The sequence below is a fragment of the Conger conger genome, chromosome 6 (assembly GCF_963514075.1).
Source record: "Conger conger chromosome 6, fConCon1.1, whole genome shotgun sequence".
Classification (NCBI taxonomy): Eukaryota; Metazoa; Chordata; class Actinopteri; order Anguilliformes; family Congridae; genus Conger; species Conger conger.
In genome coordinates this window covers 25,861,346-25,884,732 of record NC_083765.1, presented here as the reverse complement: position 1 = coordinate 25,884,732, position 23,387 = coordinate 25,861,346, and the positions used below count along the sequence as shown (strand labels likewise).

At 44.3% G+C, this 23,387-nt stretch overlaps 1 protein-coding gene across 4 annotated transcripts in view; it reads right to left on the bottom strand.

Annotated features, from left to right (window-relative positions):
- doc2d (double C2-like domains, delta) overlaps positions 1 to 22,481 on the bottom strand; it is a 28,505-nt gene extending 6,024 nt beyond the window's left edge. For 3 of the 4 annotated variants that reach the window (XR_009708972.1, XM_061245846.1, XM_061245848.1), the window contains exons 1-8: positions 22,351 to 22,481; positions 20,919 to 21,786; positions 17,266 to 17,345; positions 16,933 to 17,007; positions 14,067 to 14,176; positions 6,342 to 6,468; positions 4,510 to 4,569; positions 3,455 to 3,579 (exon numbers count right to left, since the gene is read on the bottom strand). Coding sequence is in view for 3 of the 4 variants with exons in the window: in XM_061245846.1 (XP_061101830.1) it covers positions 3,455 to 3,579; positions 4,510 to 4,569; positions 6,342 to 6,468; positions 14,067 to 14,176; positions 16,933 to 17,007; positions 17,266 to 17,345; positions 20,919 to 21,297 (956 nt within the window). In the remaining variant the exon portion in view is untranslated. The remainder of the gene's footprint in view (positions 1 to 3,454; positions 3,580 to 4,509; positions 4,570 to 6,341; positions 6,469 to 14,066; positions 14,177 to 16,932; positions 17,008 to 17,265; positions 17,346 to 20,918; positions 21,787 to 22,350) is intronic. The other variant, XM_061245847.1, reaches the window with a different exon arrangement.
- Between the last annotated feature and the right edge of the window lie 906 nt (positions 22,482 to 23,387).

The window sequence follows — 23,387 nt, the reverse complement described above, 5'->3', positions numbered from 1 at the left end:
CAGACTCAGACAGAGCAGAAGAAAGAGAGCGGGTGAGAGGGTGATGGAGAGAGAAAAAGAAAGATTTATCTCTTTTCCCTCAGGGCATACCACATGCTCACCCTGCTCATCTGCTCACCTACTTTGTAGAGGAGAGGGTGAACAGCAGCTCCCCCCCCCCCCCCCCCCAAATCACCTCTCTTTCTGTTTCTCACAACCTGCTCAGAGGGGAGAGGGCTTTCAGGCATGAAATAGGGCCATCCTTGAACCTCAAACAGAATACATCACTATCAACAAGAGCTGGAAAAGAAAGTAGCAGACACACTGACCCAGAATGGGCTGAATGTTATCACGCATTTTTAGTCTATTTAGTTACTATATTTACAAAATGCATTCTTTTTTTCTTCAAGGACCATCTGTGACAACTCACTGTCAGAAGAAATGGTTCCAAAAGGCTCCTCTGTGTCTAAACCCTATCTAGTTCAAGGGTTCTTTGTCAGTCTGGGAGCTATCACACTTTTAACACCAACCATACAGGGTTCCATAAAGAACTAAAATGGTCGCCTCTCTGGAGACAAGCCACAGAAGCTTTTTTTACAGAAAAAAACCCCCAATAAAATCACCATGACACCATGTGAAGGAAATATTTCAGAAAACCATACATGCCCTAAACCATGTATTCTGTGGTCAGGCAATCGCAATGCCAGGACATCCTTTGAGATTGCGTTACCCAGCTCCAAAGCTGAGATGCACAACCACGTTGTTGCACATCATACCAAGCAATAGGCATAAGCAACCAGAGGACCTCTATAAATGCATTCCTCTGCATATGCTGAATGCCAAGACCAGAGGGGTCTCCCTGGAGTTTCTTTTTTCCGTAGTTCAACTTGCAGTGTGATGGATGAAGCCTTTACTCACATTGACTCTGAAATCAGTCAAATGTCCTTAGTTGTATACCAAGCGCTATTCCCTGTTCACTCGGTGTCAGAATAGCCCAAAGCAATTCCTGGACTAATTCTGCCGGACAAGGAAAACTAGTTCCTATTATGCACAAATGACCTGGTTCTGCTGTCAGCTAAGCAGAGACGCTGGAGCAGTGCTATCAGAAATGGGCCCTGGTATTTGATCAGGGTCAAACCAGCAGTGTGGTAATCCAGAAGAAAACTAGATCAGAGACAAAAATCAAATGTTATTTACCTCTTGGTCAATTTTCACAGCATTGACTGGCTAATTGGCAGTTTGGTTCCAACTCTGAACTACATAAAGCCACCCTCTATTATTGGTGTACTAACTTCCGTTTTAAAACACTAAAGGTTAGCAATCAAGGGATGCTACAAGTACATTTGCATGAGCCATGTTTGAAACATTTTTCTGTTACTTTGATAGTTTGCTCGGAGCAATAAATACATTCTTAAATTGTTTGTGGGGCATGCTTGATTCAAATTCATTCTAGAATTCATGAAAATTTAACCAGAATGTTCACAGAACATTCGTGAAACCTCATGTTTGCTGGAATAGTGAAGTAGCAAGAATTAATTCTATGCAATCGATGTTTGATTGTTGTGTCATAGACAAGAGAAGGAGGCTGTACAGTATGTGTCTGTGACCATTGAACAGCAGCTAAATAGAATATTAGAATATATATGCAGCGATTGCTAAGAGTGTTTTTAACATTCAGAGAATTTAGGTCAAATGAATTATCCTTGACAGAGAGTGTGGGCCCGGAAGAAAATGTTATGCTCATGAAACAGGAATGTGACCCCCGGACCCTCTGGACATCCTTTGGGGAATAAACAAACCCCCTTTCGCATAAATAACATTGCCAATCTCACTGGTTTTATTATTTTAGCATCATCCAGCGGGCCCTATTAGGGAAAACTGATGGGCCTTCGTCTTTATGATAAATCCTAACGGCAGAAAACCAAAGCACTGATGGTAGCTAAGGAAGTAATAAATGCCATTTCTTTTAGCTCTGTGATTGGTAACATTGCTTAGAATTTCTGACACATCATTTAATACACCTGGTGTGCATGTAATACTAATGCCTGCGATTGAGCAGATGGGTTCCCACCAGTCTAAGGCGGTGATGCATCACCTTTGGAGGCGCATGGTTTAGGGCTTCAAAAGGTCAGCTTGCTGCTGGCGAGGTTGTGGGTGAGCAGCTCTGCACTGATGATGTGGGAAGGCAGTTCTCAAGGGTGGCAAATCACAATGTGTGAGATCTTGTCGGTTGGAAACTTCCAACGTGTGAGATTTTATTTCGGGGAGCGAATTGCATTTTGTTTAGAAGCTAAGTGTCTTTGGAGGAGTAGGAGACTGGGGAGTGAAGGGGGGGGTAGGTCAAAGGACTTTATATCAAATGTAACTGGGGAAATTATTCAGTGAGCGAAGGGCAGCGTGCTCCATCAAGCCGGTGAGGGAAGTTGGGTATAACAGTTTTTTATCGCACCTATATCAAGCTTTATATCAAACATTCATCGCCATCAAATTTTACCCCTAAATATAGTCCCCAGATCCTACAGTCATACCTTTCAACAAAAAAAGTTAATGTGAAATTTCATTAAAAAAGATCACTATTGAGGCCAACACCTGACAGCTAAAATAAAATCCCAGGCCTCAAAGGAACATGGCCGATATCAAACACGGGGCTTGAGTAGACTTCACTAAACCTCCTCCACAGCCCATAGAAACACACACACAGCCCTGCAGGGGCTCTTTTCTCAAGGCTGACCCGTGTCATTACAGGCTGCTGGCTGCACTGAGCGGGTCCCGGCCCAGGAACCCCTGTGGCAGATTTAGTGCCCAGGCTGACGGCACCAATCTCCCGCAGCGGAGCCACGCACCACATCAAACACAATAGCAGCAATGACACCACAAACACAAAGCAATCGCACCATGTTACAGAACCCTGTCTGCTCCTCATAAATCATTCAGAGGGGAAAGAAATGCCCCAATGTGGAGGAGACCGAGACAGAGTGCTCAAACTGGCACTCCGTACACTAGCACCCGGACAGGGAAAACAAGAGAAAGGAAGAAAAACTGTTCTCTTGGTATTTAGTAATAAAGAATACTCAGCCTGCAAGCAGTAAGGGTAAAGAATATTCCCTCCTCAGCCTGCAAGCGGTAAGGGTAAAGAATATTCCCTCCTTGCTCATCTTGAACTTCACTTTTGCTCTGCCACATATTCAGTGCAATTACATACAATACAATAGCCTTTACTGGCGTGGCAAATATACATTTCTGTTGCCAAAGATAATTCCATAATTCCTCACAAATATACGGAAATAATTATAGCAGTAATTCACAAGTATCACATTGAGAACAGCCACCAAAAAGGTGACAAAACGGAACACATTATATCTATGGATAACAGTAAAACAGTGAGAAATAAAAAAGATTAATCCTATAAAAAATATAAAAATGATGAAAAGCTTTTAATATGCATAACCAGCTGTCCCCCCCCCTCTCTACTCACATCTTGACGAAGGGATCAGAGTACCCATTTGAGTCCATGGCTGCCAGGTGAGCACAGCGTACGATCCCCACTATGAGTGCCTGCTTCTCTTGATTGTAAAGCAAAGACACCAAGATACGACCCCGCTGAAGGGTAAAAAACCGTAAACAGTAACTACCCAGCCACCAACACTGCTGCAAAAACAGCCAGCCACCCTTTAGCAACACAATACAAACTGGAAAAGAAAACAGCTAGCAGGAACAGCTACAAGGAAATGATGAGGAAAATGATGGGTGGCCTGTAGTGTAGTGGTGAAGGTAAATGACTGGGACACACAAGGTCGGGGGTTCTAATCCCGGTGTAGCCACGATAGGATCTGCACAGCCGTTGGGCCCTTGAGCAAGGCCCTTAACCCTGCATTGCCCCAGGGAAGGATTGTCTCCTGCTCCAACTGTATGTCGCTCTGGATAAGAGAGTCTGCCAAATGCCAATAATGTAATGTGACCATAAAATACTGCATTTTATCATTTTCATGTACGAGTGATTATTGGGAGGAAATCAGTCTTGGGAAATAACCCCCCCCCCCAGTGGTGGGGCTGCTAGTGGATCAACCATGTGATCTTGTTATGCCTAAAAATCTATACTTTTATTGTTATACAAATGTATTAGGTCAGATGGTTTACAACTCAGAGTGTTCCATAAGATAATCAGTATAATGTTACTGACCCATAAAGCTAACATACAGTACGTGGGATGCGCAAGGAAAGATTGACTTTGCACAAGCAGCTGGCTCTGGAGGCAGCTGCCTACCTGGACAACAAGGTAGCAGGCATCTGCCTTCCTAAAGGAACACAGCCAATAATAGCAACAAAAAAGAAACAGTCAGGCACGCTCATGACAATGACAGTGTCAATGACAACAAGAACAAGAATGATGACAATGACTGTCTTCAACAATAGCAACAGTGATGACAATAGTAATGCTGACAATAATGAAAACATACATAGTAACCACAATAGTAATGATGAGTAATCATAACAACAACAATAATAATAATAATCATAATAATAATTCACCTCTTCCTCTGCAACAGGTGTGCCTTGCTCCTGGTTTTGGTTATTCATCTCTCTGTTCTGCTGAGGCAGGAAAATGGGAGCATGAATGCCAAAATAGTTGTGTACTAACAGGCAGACATGGTTAGTACACACACACACACACACACACACACACAGACACACACACACACACTTTTGTGCCCAACGGTCTGTAAAATTGTGGTAAATATTACTGGGTGACACACAGGAAATGTTGTCCTGGCCTGGGAATTTTCCCTGACAATTCTGATTGGAGTGCATACTTCAGTTAGCCCTCTCTGCTGATTAGCGCACACTCTCTCAGCCTTGTCATCAAATAAGCAAAGTGTTTCGCCAGCTATACATTTTTTCCTCTATATTCCTGCATTTAATCAATGTCATAAGATGAATAGAACGTTGGTTGTTCTGCTTTGCGAGCCCGGTCTTTTGTGGCAGTGAGCCCGCAAGTCTTCACAATGAAGCAGGAGAGGGGCGGCAGGGAATAAACCAACATCAGTAAGCATATTTCTGCCCCTTCTAAATGCTGAGGTGAATTCTTCATAATTTGCAAAACACATACGCAGAATTTTTTGTAAAGCATCAACACAACTTGTGGGTTTTGATAGCTAGTTTTAAAGTCATATAGTTTAATTATTTTCCAAAGAGTAAAGCATCTCAATAACATTTCCCACCCTCATACTGTTACCCTGTCAACAATTGTATGGTTAGACAAAACACTGAACAATATAGGTGAATGCATATTATATTCAGGATCAAGAGAAAAACATCGGACTATGGAACAACAAACAATTGACAAAAGTATAGCTACAACGAGGTCAACATACCCCTAGTGGTTACTGTCATTGTGATCGGAGAATGATTATGTAACAGGGGATGAGCAGCATGGATGATTCCACAAAGTCTAAATACAGACTCACAAATTGCAGCATTTCTTGTTTTTTTGACCTGCCTTGCTTTCCCCACTGTTCTTCAGTATTGATTATCATTTACTCTCTACAATAAATCACACTTAATTGGAAACTCTGAACACAGTAATTTCTTGCAAGTTGTAATTATTACAAAGCATGGGCTTTTTACAACACTATTTTTAATGTATGTCTGTTTAAAGATGGCAGGGCGCTGAATGAAAGTGTCATTGAAACTGAAGAGAATTCTGTGACTGAAAATTGCCTCTGTTTTCACTGAAATAATAAATATTATCTAAATGTCAAATAGTACACCCTTCTGTTTCTCAAACAATCAAACAATACTCCCCCCCCCCCCAACCTCTTCTGAATCTCTCTCTCAGTTTAAAATGGTTTCAAATTAAAAATAGTTTAATCTCATCTTGGCTATCTACACATTCCTCAGTTTTAATTGGCAGTACAATTTCCTCCCGTTCCTCCTCAGTTGACTTGTTGTGGGTGTTCTGGTTCAGAATGGCTAATCTATATGGTGGCTGTGGATCTGCAACCCTCTCTGCCCTGACCCACCCTGAGTGAATCAAGGGAAAGAAATACACACAAGGGCAAGACTGCCCGCCATCTTTTTAAAATAAATAAATAAATACATGTCTGAATCAGCTACTACTACTGTGTCCTCAACATATTCACTATGTTCCAAGCATACTGCATACAGTTTAGTGTGCATTCTTTAGTATCCAATGGGCAGAATGTAGAAAAATATCCTCCATGCTATTTTTCAATCGTACTGTGTGCCCATGCTCATGCACCGTTGTTGTTATTGAAGGAAAATGTCAGCGAAGCTACGCCTACCACACCCTGGAAACTGGGATTTAAAGAACACTACATTTAGAGAGAATTCTCTCTCCTTACCTGTGCCTGTCTCTCCAGGCCCATGTTGTACTTCTTGGTCTCCCCAACTCTCAGCCTCTTCAAAGCTACCATGACTTCCCCTATGAACTCATTGCGGCCCAGCCTGTCCATATCGCACACACACAGCCTGCAACAGAGAGGTGACACATACTAACTATTTCTTCCAATAATTAGTGTAAATAAGAGCATAAGAATGCTTGATGACAGGTCTCTCTAAGGTCTGTCATTTGGCGCAGACACACATACAAATCAACACTTACTGTAAGATGTACAGCATATCAAATCATCACCGAGAGCATTGCACCAAAATATTGATTTCAGTCTTTAAAAAAATAAAATAATTTCCACATTATATTCTACACAACACCATCCCAGCTGGCAGGCAGAAAGTCAATATCAAGGGTTATTAAGAATATCTAGGAGATGACAAAAAGTGTCTATGTGACTTCTTCTCAAAAAAGAAGAAGTGCGTGTCAAAAAATGTGTGCCCACATGACTCTCCACTGGAGAGTCTGCTAATAGATATGTCTGGGTATGGAAGCTAAGTCTTTTAGATTAAACTGAGACAGACTCTGGGGCATGGGATATATGCTCCTCAACTGCTGCTTAAACATGCCCAACTGGACCAACTGTGGCTCAGCCTTCTCTTCTTAGTTTAGATATGAATTCCAAGAGTATAATTGCATGTTTTCTTTGTTAACATTGTAGGGACTACAACTTCCACATTCCCACAGGAAAATTCTGCGACGTCCACCACGAATGACGTCTAACTTGGTTCAGCCAATCCCGTAATGGCGGGAGCAATAAACGGTCCCGTATAAGAGCAAGACACGTTCTTGGGATCTCTCTTCTGGCTCTTCTGCTTTTTCTGCCTCTTCTGCTTCTTCTCTTCGACGCACCCTTTTTGGCCAGTCGCTTCAGCTCATCTGCTCCGAGACTCGGACAGAGGCTGAATGCTGCACAGCGCACTACCAGGCCTACGGACACACCCAGTTACCTCGCGGTAACTACGTGGCCTATAGTGAGTGGAAATTGTTGTACGCGGAACGCTACATCAGTTTACCCCAATAAAGCCCAACAACGAAACAGCAACGAACTTTTACACCTGGAAAAGGACCAGCGGATCAGACGACAACGCGCTGCTAAGACGGGAACACCCCAGCCTGCGCATCTCTCCCGGACACCATTCACAGCACCATCGCCGCTTCTACAAGGACAGCATGTCTTTTGGATCCAGCAATGCGTATGGACTCAGTAAGAAAACAAACATTCAGGCATAGCCAGTGTTTAGTTTAGTCTTAACTGTTTTTGTGAATCTGTGTTTCAATATTTACCATCCAACCATTGTAATGTGTTTGGTTAGCTACATATATATGTACGTGAATTGATTCGCCGTCTTTTGCGCATATATAGAGTAAAACTACGCAAGTAGTCCCTTCTCACAGCTAACTCTAACTCATTACCACACCCAGAACTCTAGCGACACGCGCGCTTGCGCGCGCCACACACACGCACACACACATACCAAACTAAATTTCCTTACTAACTTCCCGTTAGTTTATCTGTTATGTGTTTGTATGTTTGCTTAATAAATATATTTTATTAAACCCCGGTGTCCGTTTTGGAATCGCATAGACATGAGAGCCGAGTTAAAGCAGTCTTTCGAAGAACTTCCAACCTTCAGGTTATCGGTATGTTCAATCATTAATATTGGTTATTTTAATTAATTGAAATACTATATTTGTGGTTGGATATTTCTGATAACAGTAATTTTATGAGACTGATTACTTTTCGCAGTTATACTGCAACACAACATTTAACTGGCGCCCCGGTTTCGTAGAGAGTAAAATCCCTGCGTTATTTGGCGGCCCGTGCAAGGACCCTACATAATTTGGAGTCCCGTGCGAGGACCCCTACATATTTTGGTGCCCCGTGTGAGGAAGACTAGCTTTGGCTCAAATTTCATGTCTTGTGACTTCATAACGAATTCCCCATCCTAATTTGGAGCTCTGCGTGAGAAAGACGAGCTTTGGCTCATGTCACGTGCCTCCAGAACGAATTCTCGGCATTCTTTCTCAGCTAAATTGCCACCAGTGCAATCTTTTGAAAATACCGCTAGATGTCACCCTTGTACCATTTTTGAAAGCCTGCATGAGCCGCTTTCTCAATATACTGCCCCCTCGTGTAACATTGTGGCATTACATTCGTAATCTTACACGGTAGTTTGTTGATTGGCATTTACCTTCCGGTATAATACGTATTATCAATAATAGTATTATTAGCCGCACTGTATTATTAATTATAATTACTTGGTCAAAGTAATTTTAATAATTAATTGAATTTTACATTTAAATCCAAATTTAATTGTAATTTCAACCAATCACATTCTGGTATTTAGGATTAATGTGATCAGCATCACAGTTCCTATTTTACGGTCTGAATATCCGCCATATGTTTGTTCATTTTGCTGTTGTTGCATTGCAGTACCGCTAGTGCAACTCGAGTCCCTGTGTGATGCTATAGCTACCTTGTACTATAGTTATAGAGAATATTCAAAGAGCGTTTTAAATTCTTTATCCTTCATCACAACTTGTATGTTGGATTGTGATATTGGGAAACAATTCATTGCCAACTGTTAGGAGCTCAAGGCCCTTGTCAAATTGTTAACTTCAAGAGTACCCTCTTAAGTTACTGATTTTAGCTTTTAGCTTTATTTGGCTTGAGATATGGAACCCATATCTATTGATGAGTACCTTTCCTTTTTAGCCCAAGGTTTAGCACCTGGCTACATAGCTTTCCTGAATCAGATGAACCTCACTGATTGTAGGAAAGAAATGTTCTCATTAATCAACGAGAAAGGTCACTCCCCCAACCATTCAAAAGACCCAATTCTAAGTTGTCTGGTCTTGAATTTTGCCAGACAGATTAGTCTTGCTCTTCAGAGCAACAAAAACTTAGACTCAGAGATGGCATACCTCAGAGGACAACACACCAGTGTTTTACTTGAGCTTCAAACTGTTGGCAAGAAAGCAGTACAATACTTGCGTGATCTGCATTCAGCCGAATCAGATCTTTGTTCCTACAGAGAGGAATTATTTCAGTTGAAGAGTAGATGCCACAAGCTACTGCATCCACTCTCTTCTGTAAGCCTGCTTTCTCAGGCTTGCCCAACTCCAGCTTCTCCTGCTTCCTCCTTACACCACAAGGCAGGGGAAGGGGGGTCACAAATTGATTCGGGTTTGTCAGATCCCGGTTCCACAACTTGCTCTGATGGACACTCGTCAGTCTCCTCAGATTGCAGTGCTGTTGACCACCCATGCAATGGTTTGCCCACCTCTTCCCTGGAGAGGGAAAGGGGGGACTCCATCCCAACGGTGGTCCATCTCCGCAAGGGAGAAACAGTCAGGCAAGTACAGGACTGCACCTTCCATGCCCACCCCTCTCATGAGGAGGTCAGGGAACCCTCCCGTGGACACGGTAGAGGAGATCTAACGTTATTAATTGGGCACACAAAAAGCAACGCTAATCCCGCTAGCTTTCCCTTTATAACTGAGAGGATAGGTGACAGCTCTGTACAGTACACTGACAGCGACAATTCATCTTCTGCCAACCATTGTGAGAATGACTGTTTTGTAGCTCCGCCCCCTAAACCAAACCGAGGACGTCGAGCTCCGCATGAAACGCATTCACATTCAAATGTGATTTCAGTCTCTCCTTCTCCAAACAGGCAAACTAGTGCAACTTCACATGGTCTTCGCTTTGAGGAGCTAGAGGCCATGGCGAAGTATGTCCACACATTTGACCCCAAGGACTCCGAATTTAACATTCAGAGTTACTTGAGAGAAGTTGACTACTGTCTCTCGGATCTGCCCAGGGCAACCGATCGAGAAAAGGTACGACTTGTATGGAAAACCTCTACCAGAGAGATCCATACATTTATGGAACAACTTCCACCACAGGTTCGTTCCAGCTATCCCAAGGTTTGTGAAGCGTTGGTAGCTGAGTACCTGCCACGGTTTGATCAGGCCACAGCCATGATCAAATCTGTGGAGGTTAAACATAGCCGTACAGAACGACCAAAAGACTTTTACCAACGACTTAAACATGCTTTTTTCCAGGGCAGAAACGGACCAGGCTTAGATGAAGATCAAGCCTTCAAATCCCTTTTTGTGCACAACCTGCACCCCTGTGTCCGAACTCATGTTTCACTGTTTTCAAGGGGCCAACACTCAGCCCTTGAATTAAGAAATGAAGCCCAAATGGTCTGGGACACTTTAAGGATTGTGCCCAGGAACGAGGTATTGGAAACAGCTAAGCACGTTGTTCCAACCAAGCCCGCCGGCACTTCCCAAGTTGCCCCATTAAAATCTAATGGCTCAAAACAACGGCATGTGAGTAAGTTCCCGGTTAAGAGCCACCGTGGTCGCTTCTCACACTCTGATTCCAGCCGGAATTGGAGAGAAGACCGACCCGGTAGGCCCAAGCCTCAGAGTCACCAGCATGACTCTGATAGGGAAGATACCTTGTCTGTAGAGAGCTTCTTCAGTTCCTCTGAGGACAACTAAAGCCTCTAACCTTTGTTCAGTAGTGTGTATGCCTTGAGTAACCACTCCAAAGAGCTATCTGGTCTTGTTCAACCTCCATCAAAAGACGTTGAATAAGACTGATCTATAGCCGTGGTCTCCTCACAGGCAGACTCCCAGCTGATGCTTTGACCACTTTCTTTTGCACACCTTTCCTACCAAAGGGGGGTGGCAAAATAAACTGGTAGTTTATAGCAGCCACTTAGATTTGCATGTAGCAGCAGCAAACGCAGATCGTAAGTAGGTACTGTAGAGTTAAATCCGACACCTGCTATAACTCATAAACGTTCATTGCTTCTTTCTATACCTACTGAACCATCGTAAAGTATTGCATGTAGAAACTACAGTGTAATCTTTACAAGTATATTGCCACACCCCAGTGTGCCTTACTCCACCTCTTCCCCAAGCAAGACAAGACCACTTGTGAGCTTACCACATCATTTAGAAATGAGACCACCTCTCCATTTCCTTCCTGATGACACAGCCATAAGGTTAAGCTTGGATACAGAAAGCTGCCCTAATTTGAAAATGTCCCCACATATTTCAGATGACAACCCTCGTCAGCAACCTGACTGTAGGGACTAGAACAATTGGTCAGTCTGAACAAGACTTCCAAAAAGACTACAGCCTCTCCATCCTAGACCCTCTGAACATTTTCATGGCTGGGTCATTCCTGTTGGTGCTCCACCTTCTGGACACCATCCAATAACTAACAAAACACCTGAACTAACAAAACGACTAACCCTTTCACCAAGGTTTCTTATGTTTTGTGACAATGTATTCACTGTTCGATCTTAGTGTTTCACATTGTTTGTATCATGTGTTTTAGACCAGTTTAGTTAATTGTTGATAAATGCCTGGATGTTTGTCAGTCAATTGTGAACTGTGTTACCGACCCAATGTACTTGACCTGTGGACTGTGAACTGACTTTTGTGCTCTCGAGGAACACTGGCTTCAGCCGCATCCTGAGACCACAGGGGGGATGTAGGGACTACAACTTCCACATTCCCACAGGAAAATTCTGCGACGTCCACCACGAATGACGTCTAACTTGGTTCAGCCAATCCCGTAATGGCGGGAGCAATAAACGGTCCCGTATAAGAGCAAGACACGTTCTTGGGATCTCTCTTCTGGCTCTTCTGCTTTTTCTGCCTCTTCTGCTTCTTCTCTTCGACGCACCCTTTTTGGCCAGTCGCTTCAGCTCATCTGCTCCGAGACTCGGACAGAGGCTGAATGCTGCACAGCGCACTACCAGGCCTACGGACACACCCAGTTACCTCGCGGTAACTACGTGGCCTATAGTGAGTGGAAATTGTTGTACGCGGAACGCTACATCAGTTTACCCCAATAAAGCCCAACAACGAAACAGCAACGAACTTTTACACCTGGAAAAGGACCAGCGGATCAGACGACAACGCGCTGCTAAGACGGGAACACCCCAGCCTGCGCATCTCTCCCGGACACCATTCACAGCACCATCGCCGCTTCTACAAGGACAGCATGTCTTTTGGATCCAGCAATGCGTATGGACTCAGTAAGAAAACAAACATTCAGGCATAGCCAGTGTTTAGTTTAGTCTTAACTGTTTTTGTGAATCTGTGTTTCAATATTTACCATCCAACCATTGTAATGTGTTTGGTTAGCTACATATATATGTACGTGAATTGATTCGCCGTCTTTTGCGCATATATAGAGTAAAACTACGCAAGTAGTCCCTTCTCACAGCTAACTCTAACTCATTACCACACCCAGAACTCTAGCGACACGCGCGCTTGCGCGCGCCACACACACGCACACACACATACCAAACTAAATTTCCTTACTAACTTCCCGTTAGTTTATCTGTTATGTGTTTGTATGTTTGTTTAATAAATATATTTTATTAAACCCCGGTGTCCGTTTTGGAATCGCATAGACATGAGAGCCGAGTTAAAGCAGTCTTTCGAAGAACTTCCAACCTTCAGGTTATCGGTATGTTCAATCATTAATATTGGTTATTTTAATTAATTGAAATACTATATTTGTGGTTGGATATTTCTGATAACAGTAATTTTATGAGACTGATTACTTTTCGCAGTTATACTGCAACACAACATTTAACTGGCGCCCCGGTTTCGTAGAGAGTAAAATCCCTGAGTTATTTGGCGGCCCGTGCAAGGACCCTACATAATTTGGAGTCCCGTGCGAGGACCCCTACAACATGTTAATGCTTTCTATGTTTGTGTACATGGCCGAATGTAACCCTAAGACTTCTGTAACAGATAAACACTGCAAAAAAGTCTGGTTTTTTTTTTGTCTTGTAATACTTCTCTCAAGTACAAAGCATTTGCTTGTTTTAAGTTACTGACAAGTAACATTTTCTTACCCCATTGGTAAATCTTGAAATGAGTCAAACTGTCTCACCTCGTTGGCAAACTGTCTCAAGTCATTCTTGTCTTATTTAGCAAAAAAAAAAATAGTCATCAGATTTTAAGTCTAAATATAAGACTAAAATACTTTTTTGCAGTGAAACTATTTGCATTGCGCACAATATTCTTTAATATGTACATTTTTGTATTCATGCTGTTTCTGGGTTAAATTTGCTTTCCCTATCAGTACTGGAAAGAGCAACAGGAGCACTTCTGACACTAAACAAGTTCTTCCGCCTCTGTGAGTCTCTGGCTTCCCTCTGTGGCCTGCGTACTCTGGGGCTGGGAGCTCAGCTGGATCCACCTCTGCTGTTTAACATGTTCCTCCCCGCTCTGTGCTGCGCCCAGCACTGTGGTCGCGCTCCCGCTGTGACTGACATGCCTGAGCTCGGTTGGCAGCCTCGGTGGGAGAGCAGACGCCATGTTGGGCTCTATGTCTCAGCTCCTGGCGCAGTGAGGACATGGCAGCGGTGATACTGTGAGTCAGGTGCTAAGCGGGGTGCTTCCAGCACTTTTGAAGCGGGTGCTCAGAGCTGTGGCAATTGTTTGAGAGCATAGGATAACAGGGGAGTGGGGGAGTATGGGAATTGTAGGCAGCACTTGTGTGACTGGTCAGGGGGGAGCGGGCAGGGGGTGTTTTCTGGGCATTCAGAAAAAAAACACTGGTTTGTGGAGCTAGTATGTCAGCAGTATTTAGAAAAAGAGGGGGATGTTGGGAGTTGTAGTCCAGTACCTGAGTGTTTTGGTGGTCATGTCTGCAGCAGTGATTCCATGATAAATCAAAGTTTCATTCCACACTGGGTTCAGGGTGTTCTTCAAGGTCTTGGTACGCAGTTTGTTTGCCTGAGAGATGTTGGGGCAAGCAGGGAGACAGCAAGAAAAAGAGAGGGAGAGGGGGAGGGGAGAGAAGAGCTTCAGTTATCTTTTTGCCTCAAGCAATTCTTCAGTTCTCTGCATCTGATCACCTACTTTATAAAGGAGAGGACAGCACCACTACCATCAAATAAAAGAGAAAAAAACATTTTATCTTCCTTTCTCTTACAACCTGCTGGCTGAGAAACTAGGACCAAATCCAAAATCAAGCGGAGTGGCTGTGTGTCACCACAGCAAATTGTATGTGGGCAGATAGTAAACACAGTAATTAAGTAGTGCAGGAGAGCAACATCACATATTTACGGGATCACTGTGTTATTAATGCTTTTGGAGCAATGACTAACTCCCTCACTTCAGCACTGGACTATATTCAGCAGCCACAGTTACCACAGTGAGAAAATAATCGCACCAGGTGTTTTTACTGCAAAAGCCGAAATAATTCAGTATTTTAGTCTTATATTTGGTCTTAAAAATGTCTACTATTTATTTACCAAATAAGACAAGAAGATTGGCAATGAGGTGAGACAGCTTACAAAATTTGCCAATGGGATGAAATAATTTCACTTGAGGTGAGTTAATTAAAACAGGAAGCTTACCGAGGACTTGTGTCCTCGCAAGGGCACCGTGATCCTTGTTTCGTTCTGTTCTTCTTGCCTTATTTTGTTTTTGCTCAGTTCTCATGCTGCTTTATTTGTGCTGGGAGCTTTAGTATCTTCAACTTTAGCGGTGTGTTTAGTGGGGTATCATCAACCCCTCACCCCACCACCATTCTGTCCCCCACTTCCTGCACCAAACGTCAAACAAATTGTTGTGTATTTAATCATTTGAAATTACCAAGTTTTCTAGAATGTAGTTCAAAACAGTAATAACTATGTGAAAGGTACATTCTACAATATTCATGGAGTTGACCAAAAAACATGGCAAATGCTTGAATATGTTTTCAGAATTTCTCTGTTGTCGGTGTGTTAGCCTCCCTCCCTGTGCTTGGTTGCCTCTCTGATACAGTATTTTCACTGCTTCTGCATGCGAATGCCTTTGACCTTTGTGCGACAGCTCGCTGCTGTTGGTGGAATGGCACATTCTGCCCTGCAGCTTTTCACAGCGATGAGCAGAAGTCACACCCGAGGCGCGATCTCCACGCCTCCGAGCGCCACCTCCCTGCGCTCACGTTTCTGCTCCTCTGGCGCTAATTGCATCGACCGATCTGCCACTCCGACATCTCCGCGCATCTCCCCCTCTTTCTCCTCCTCTGCCCGACTCCCCCTTTCCTTCCTTCTGTGCCACAGGGCATGTATCCATTTTTCCCCAAAGCTTCACTTCCTCCCATCTCCTTCCACGCTGTCCCTGCTTTCCATAAATATTTCACCCCCCTCCCCATTCCCCGTTGCTCGTCCCCGGGCTCCTCTACCAGCTCAATCCTGTTTCCTTTCACACTTGCTTCCCTTACTCGGAGAGCTAAACACCCAAGTAAGGCTCTGAGTCAGAGATCACACTGCCGTGACGGCGAGCAGACAGGCAACATCCCCCATGACTGCCTGGCCAGAATGCCAATGCATCGTAGCCCTGATGCGCCCCTGGAATTCAGGCAGTAAGAGGTAGCCATTATGGGTAATGACGAGCTCCTTTTCCTGACTGTAGTGAGGAACTCTGCTCTGTCCCTCAGGCTAAATTTAGCGGGGGGTTTAAGGTGGTTGTCTGCGCGTTATGAAAGCTCAAGAGCACTGCTGTGCTGTGGTTTTAGTTTTTTTTTGGGACCCTACATAGGGTGTCAGGAGCAGGTGTTCTTATGTTGTTTTTCATGGCTGGTTACAGGTCAGTGTTTACCATCCCCGGTGGCGATGAGTCAAGGTGATTTAGCACTCCGTCAGACGGTCAGCGTAACCTATTTGTCGATATTTACGCTCCCTATCGCCCTCTCTCTCTCTCCCTCTTTCTTTCTCTCTCTCTTCTCCACTCTGCCGTTGACGTGCTTTGTATAACAATCCTTCCTGTTTCCATGACAACCACCTGCTGCTGTCATCCCCTCGTCTGTCTCCCTCTCTCTTTCTATCCCTCTGTTCCTCTCTCCCCCTCTCTTTCTCTCTCTCCATCCCTACTTCACACCCTCCTCCTTTCTATCTCTACCTCCGCTCAACAGTGTGTGGGTATCTCAAGGTCAATGCAGGTCAGGCAGAGATGGAGAGATAGTGACAGAAGGAGAGGGAGGGAGAGAAACACAGGGAAGAACAATGAGCGTCAGATGGACAAATAGCCTGAGAGGTAACAGACCACCTTGGTCCCAGCTCCATCTACACAGATGATGTCATTGGCCACCCGTGCCAAAGCCACTGGATTCTCTCTCTCTTTCTCTCTCTCTTTCTTTATCCCCCTCACTCTCTCTCTCCTTCTGTTCACAGAGTCTACTTTCTCTCACTCAAACAGCTGTAATACAAAATCTTGTTGGCACCAGCATATTCTGCTATCAGACAGAACAGACAGAGCACTGGGGGGTTCTTTTAGGCACAAAATCCAAGATTATGTGCATCAGACAGTGTACCCTCTGAAAGCGTTACATTGAGGCTGAGTTAAAAATTGGAAGGCAGTATTGGGGGGGGGGGTTCCAAGGCTTCCAGCCAAAAAAGGGTGGAACTATAATGTGTTTTCAGTGACAGTCCGGAACCACTTTGCCAGGTAATCTTAATTACAAAGGAAAATTCAATCTTAAGAAAATGTTATGTTATTATTACCTTGCTAGCCCCTGGGAGGAGATGTAGTTTGACATAGGGGTCGGCAAGACCATTGGAGTCCATGGCCTTCAGGCCCTAAAATTAAAATTGTGACCGCATCAGATAATCAAACCAAATATTGCAAAAAATATTTTTTTTACATTCACATTACTTTCCAAGGACAGAGCTCACTGCGGTTAGATTGATTCTGGGCCTTGGTGCATATAATCAGAACATTACTGTACAATACCATAAATATACTCTTGGTACAGTGCAGGGAAGTAAAAAGCATACATCAGGATGACTTGGGCAAAAAGCTAAAATAGATAGATCAGAGTGTTCTTTATTACCTACCTTTGCTTTGACTATAGTGCAGTGCAGACAGTTACTCTCTTGATCAAACAGCAAGGTGAACTCCAAAGTACCCAAATACGCTGAAACACAAAATGAAGTCAGAAGAATGAGTATTATCTGTTTCAGCCTCAATAACAACTGCAGAGCCCTCATCTCAACTGATTTTTAAAGAAAATATATAGCTAAATATATATTTATCTGATGTAGAATTGCCCTGCCTTTCCATCCTCACCCATGAACTCCCACAAATGGACTCTTCTGATGCGTTAGCCTCCCTTCAACACTCAACAGGAGATTAAGGCCTGTTCCACAAAGCAGGATTACTGAGTTAGCCAGATAACTGCACTGAGTAAAACCCAGAACCCCCAAAATTTTGAAGATGAACTGAATTAAAATGAGCCGCTCTGGGATTTAACTGTGCAGCTATACAGCTAACTCAGCAACACTGCTTTCTGATGAAAGCTCCAGAAGCAGAGGCATGTCTCAGACTGATAGCACTGGGGATCCAGGGCATGCCTGACGTGTCGCTGGGAGGAGCTACCGCACCTGCATCCCTGGCTGACTTAAACCCGTGAGTGCAGGTGATAATTTATCAAGTGCAATAAAAAAAACATTTACACTTTCATAATATAGCTCAAAATGTCCATGTGTGTGGAATATTTAAAGTGTTCTGACACAGGAACACAAAGGACTCGTCTCCTGCCTAAATAAGGTGTGCTGTTGTGTGCTGAGTGAAGTCAGCCTGAGCACAAGATCAGCCAAGACTGTGTGCTGAAGTGAAATCAACCTGAGCACGAGATCAGCCAAGGCTGTGTGCTGAAGTGAAATCAGCCTGAGCATGAGATCAGCCAAGGCTGTGTGCTGAAGTGAAATCAGCCTGGGCACGAGATCAGCCAAGGCTGTGTGCTGAAGTGAAATCAGCCTGAGCACGAGATCAGCCAAGGCTGTGTGCTGAAGTGAAATCAGCCTGAGCATGAGATCAGCCAAGGCTGTGTGCTGAAGTGAAATCAGCCTGGGCACGAGATCAGCCAAGGCTGTGTGCTGAAGTGAAATCAGCCTGAGCACGAGATCAGCCAAGGCTGTGTGCTGAAGTGAAATCAGCCTGGGCGTGAGATCAACCAAGGCTGTGTGCTGAAGTGAAATCAGCCTGAGCATGAGATCAGCCAAGGCTGTGTGCTGAAGTGAAATCAGCCTGGGCACGAGATCAGCCAAGGCTGTGTGCTGAAGTGAAATCAGCCTGGGCACGAGATCAGCCAAGGCTGTGTGCTGAAGTGAAATCAGCCTGAGCACAAGATCAGCCAAGGCTGTGTGCTGAAGTGAAATCAGCCTGGGCACGAGATCAGCCAAGGCTGTGTGCTGAAGTGAAATCAGCCTGGGCACGAGATCAGTCAAGGCTGTGTGCTGAGTGAAATCAGCCTGAGCACGAGATCAGCCAAGGCTGTGTGCTGAGTGAAATCAGCCTGGGCGTGAGATCAACCAAGGCTGTGTGCTGAAGTGAAATCAGCCTGAGCATGAGATCAGCCAAGGCTGTGTGCTGAGTGAAATCAGCCTGAGCAAGAGATCAGCCAAAGCTGTGTGCTGAAGTGAAATCAGCCTGAGCACGAGATCAGCCAAAGCTGTGTGCTGAGTTAAATCAGCCTGAGCACAAGATCAGCCAAGGCTGTGTGCTGAAGTGAAATCAGCCTGGGCACGAGATCAGTCAAGGCTGTGTGCTGAAGTGAAATCAGCCTGGGCACGAGATCAGTCAAGGCTGTGTGCTGAGTGAAATCAGCCTGAGCACGAGATCAGCCAAGGCTGTGTGCTGAGTGAAATCAGCCTGAGCGTGAGATCAACCAAGGCTGTGTGCTGAAGTGAAATCAGCCTGAGCATGAGATCAGCCAAGGCTGTGTGCTGAGTGAAATCAGCCTGAGCAAGAGATCAGCCAAGGCTGTGTGCTGAGTGAAATCAGCCTGAGCACGAGATCAGCCAAAGCTGTGTGCTGAGTGAAATCAGCCTGAGCACGAGATCAGCCAAAGCTGTGTGCTGAGTTAAATCAGCCTGAGCACAAGATCAGCCAAGGCTGTGTGCTGAAGTGAAATCAGCCTGAGCATGAGATCAGCCAAGGCTCTGTGCTGAGTGAAATCAGCCTGGGCACGAGATCAGCCAAGGCTCTGTGCTGAGTGAAATCAGCCTGAACACGAGATCAGCCAAGGCTGTGTGCTGAGTGAAATCAGCCTGAGCATGAGATCAGCCAAAGCTGTGTGCTGAGTGAAATCAGTCTGAGCATGAGATCAGCCAAGGCTGTGTGCTGAGAGAAATCAGCCTCAGTGTGAGATCAGCCAAGTCTGTGTGCTGAAGTGAAATCAGCCTCAGCGTGAAATCAGCCAAGGCTGTATGCTGAATAAGGCCATGCTTCACCTGAGCAGAGCAGGAGATTGAATATCAGCTAATCCTATTCAAGTACAGGTAACACATCAATAGACTCTTCCGCCACTGGAAAATATGATTTCTCATTGTAAACGAACAAAGAAAACATATTAACAAACACTACTGTGCTTATGTATGTGTTAATGCCTGAAATCTACGCCCACATGCAAGAAAATGTAAAATGATAGAAAAGAGGAGCCTTCCTTTCTCCCCCACTCGAGGTCTTCAGCCACATGGAAGTGCTTCACTGAAGTATTGCAGTCAGCATTCAATTCAAAAAGCTTGCGTGCGTAGGCCTTTGAATTAGCCTGACGTAGTGCATTACGTAATCAGCACACAGGAATAATGGATACGGCCCACCTTCCACCCTGTGCCAGTCCTATCTGAGAGTACCGGAGATGACTGTACCTTATTCTTCCCTCTTTGAGCTCATGATTACATACTCAGACAAACAATCAGATGCAGGTGGCCATCTACAGTAATTACTCAGTATTTCTCTAAATACACACAATTGCCTAAATTCATCGAATGTGCTAATTGTGCTAATTATCTAATTATGAGTACAGATGAAACAAAAACCAGAAACATCTATGTCATCCCAGGACCAGGTGCTGGTGAATGGATGCGTGGAATTATGGTTTGTAGGTATGCAGTCCTGGTATCTGTTGCTTCTGTCCCTGTTTGTTGATGGATGGATGTGGCTGAAGTTAGTCTCGTCCTTTGAAACAGAGGGGGCAATGCCAGTGGTCTTGTGGTCAATAACATTTGAACATGTGACAGCCCCTCCAACACTCAGCAGTACAGACCTGAGCATTTGATGCTTATTTCTGTGCAATAAGGCACCAGCATGTTTAGGGTGAAATCATATCAGGGGATACAAACCTCACAAAAAAACTGTTTTTCAAAAATGGAAAAAAGATTCTATTCTGAACAAGCCAAAAAACAATAAAATGTAGCTTACATTTACACCAGCACCAGAAACACATAACACATAGAAACACACACTATATACATACAGTAGCTTCATACAGTATAGAGACCGACAAAGTTACATGTGTCAACACGTGAAGTAACAATGTTCTGATGTATGCCAGCGACAGCGCAAGTACACTGAATGCAACAGATGACAACACGCAAAACCAGTGCGAAATACACACACACACACAACACAACCACAGACAAGTGGACACGCGGAACATAAACACACAGAACCAACGGCCAGCAGCACGAACACGGAACCGACTTACTCTCTTCATCGTCGTCAGAGTCCACAACTTCCTGCGTCTCTCTCTCCTCCACCTCCTCCCTCTCTCTCTCTCCCTCCCTGTCCCTCTCTCCATCCCTCTCTCTCTCCTTCTCCGGCTGCCTCTCTCTCTGCGGCGGGGGGGTGGAGGGGAAGTCTCGGAAGCGGGGGAAGAAGTCGGAGATCTGCGGGATGGGCAGGATGGGACCAGGGCACACGTTGATGGCGAAGTGCTCCTGCATGGAGATCTTGACGGGGGACGGAGAGGGGGACGGGGACAGGGCGGGCTCGGCGGGGGGCAGCGACAGGGCCGAGGAGGGGTTGCCGGGCGGGGAGCGGGGCAGGAAGTGCGTCTGAGGGGGGTGGGGTTTGGACAAACTCATCGCCGGGCCAGAGGTGGACAGAGAGGGAGGACAGTTGGAGAGAGAGAGAGAGAGGCGGATGGGTGGATGAGGAGGGGAGGATAGAAGGGTGAAAAGGGTGGGGAGCAGAGAGGTGTGGACATCTATCTATTTCTCTCTCTCTCTCTCGCTCTCTCTTTCGCTCTCTTTCCCCCCCTCCTCTCTTGCCCTCACGTTTCCTTCAGAGCTCTGTCAGTCACTGTATCCCTACTCCTAACCCTCTCTCAGTGTGTATGTGTATGGTGAGTCACTGAATTTTCTGATGTTTTTTTTGTACCGTTGTGCCCAGTATCTATTAACTGTCTTCCAGTGCACTGCCAACGTACTGTACTGTCCAGCTACTCTGCACTGTACTGTATCGTATTAGCCCTTTCTCTCAGTGCAGTTTTAATGCACTGCTGTGCCCTCTCAGTCGCTATATCTAATATATGTCCTGTAGTATGTACATATTTTGTAAAGGGAAGATGTCACCTGAAATAGAAATAGAATAAATAATAATCATAATAATCATAATCATAATCATCATCATCTTAATGATAATAATAATAACAAAAACAATAACAATAACAATAACAATAACAATAACAATAATAATAATAATAATAATCACAGTAATAATTTAAGCAGTTTATTAATAGCAATATAATGCACTGACACACACACACACACAAATATCCCCAATATGCAAAAACATAAACATAAATAATATATCTACATACCACCTCACACTATACCTCATTGCTCATAGACACACACTTATAATAGACAGACACATACACAACACACACACATGCTCTCACACACACATATACACTAGCACGCACATGCAAAATATTCTCACTTACAAGCACACATATACAGTACACTCAAACACATACTGAAAGGCACAGACACATACTCTTTCACAGACACATTAAAATATGCCTGCTTACAAGAACACAGATACACTCAAACACATACCGTACACCAAGGCACAGACACACACAGACACAGACACACACACATGCACACATGCACACACACACACGCCCCTACCTAAAGACAGTCTTCATCTGCTCCATTGCTCCATCTTTCCTCTCGTCCTCTGTCTCTCCCACTGAAGAACAACTGCTGCTGGATTGAGTCAATATACCACCCCTCTCTCCGTCTCTCTCCCTCTCTCTCGCTCTCTCTCTCCCCCTACTCTCCCTTTTCCCTCCTTCTCTCTCCTCCCCCTCCTACAGTCATGACGTTTTCTTGCTAAATTCTCTCAGCGTGTGAGAGTGGAACTCAGAGCCCTCTTTCCTGTCAGCATAGGGCTCTGTTTCAGCTCTTACACATGGTCTCTCATAGACACCTGAGGTAGTTCTCTTGTGTTTGGTCCCACAAGATCTCTTTCCTGAAATAGCATGTAATAGCAGAGGTCCTCCTGTACAGACCTAGCCTTACTGTTTTTGCATAGTACAGATACTCCAAAATTATTGGAACAGCAAGGTCAATTCCTTTGTTTTCACTATACACTGAAGACAATTGAGTTTGACGTCAAAAGATGTACATGAGATAACAGATGCTAATTCCAGCTTTTATTTCCTGGTATTATTTTATCTATATTTTTTATCTATATTTGTTAGAACATATGACCTCTTGTATCAGACCACCCAATTTCTAGGTGAGCAAAAGTATTGGAACATATGACGGACAGGTGTTCCCCAGATGTGTCCTGTTAGATTGAATGGTTACAAAATAAATAGTTCTGAATGTCTACTCTTGGTTTTAGCCTTGGGTTTTGCCTGTGAAGACTGCATTTGTGTTAGTAAAGATAAACCAACATGAAGATCAGAAAGCTGTCTTTGAAAAAAAGTGGAAATCCATTGCACAAGCATTGGGGATAGCTTGTACAACAACTTGGAATGTCCTTTAAAAAAAAGAAACCACTGGCATACATCAAACAGGTCGACCAAGGAAAACAACAGCAGTTGATAACAGAAACATTGTGAGAGCTGTGAAGAAAACCCGCAAAACATCAGTCAGTGACATCACGAACATTCTCCACAGGGCAGGAGTGAAGGTATCTCCATCAACTGTTCGAAGAA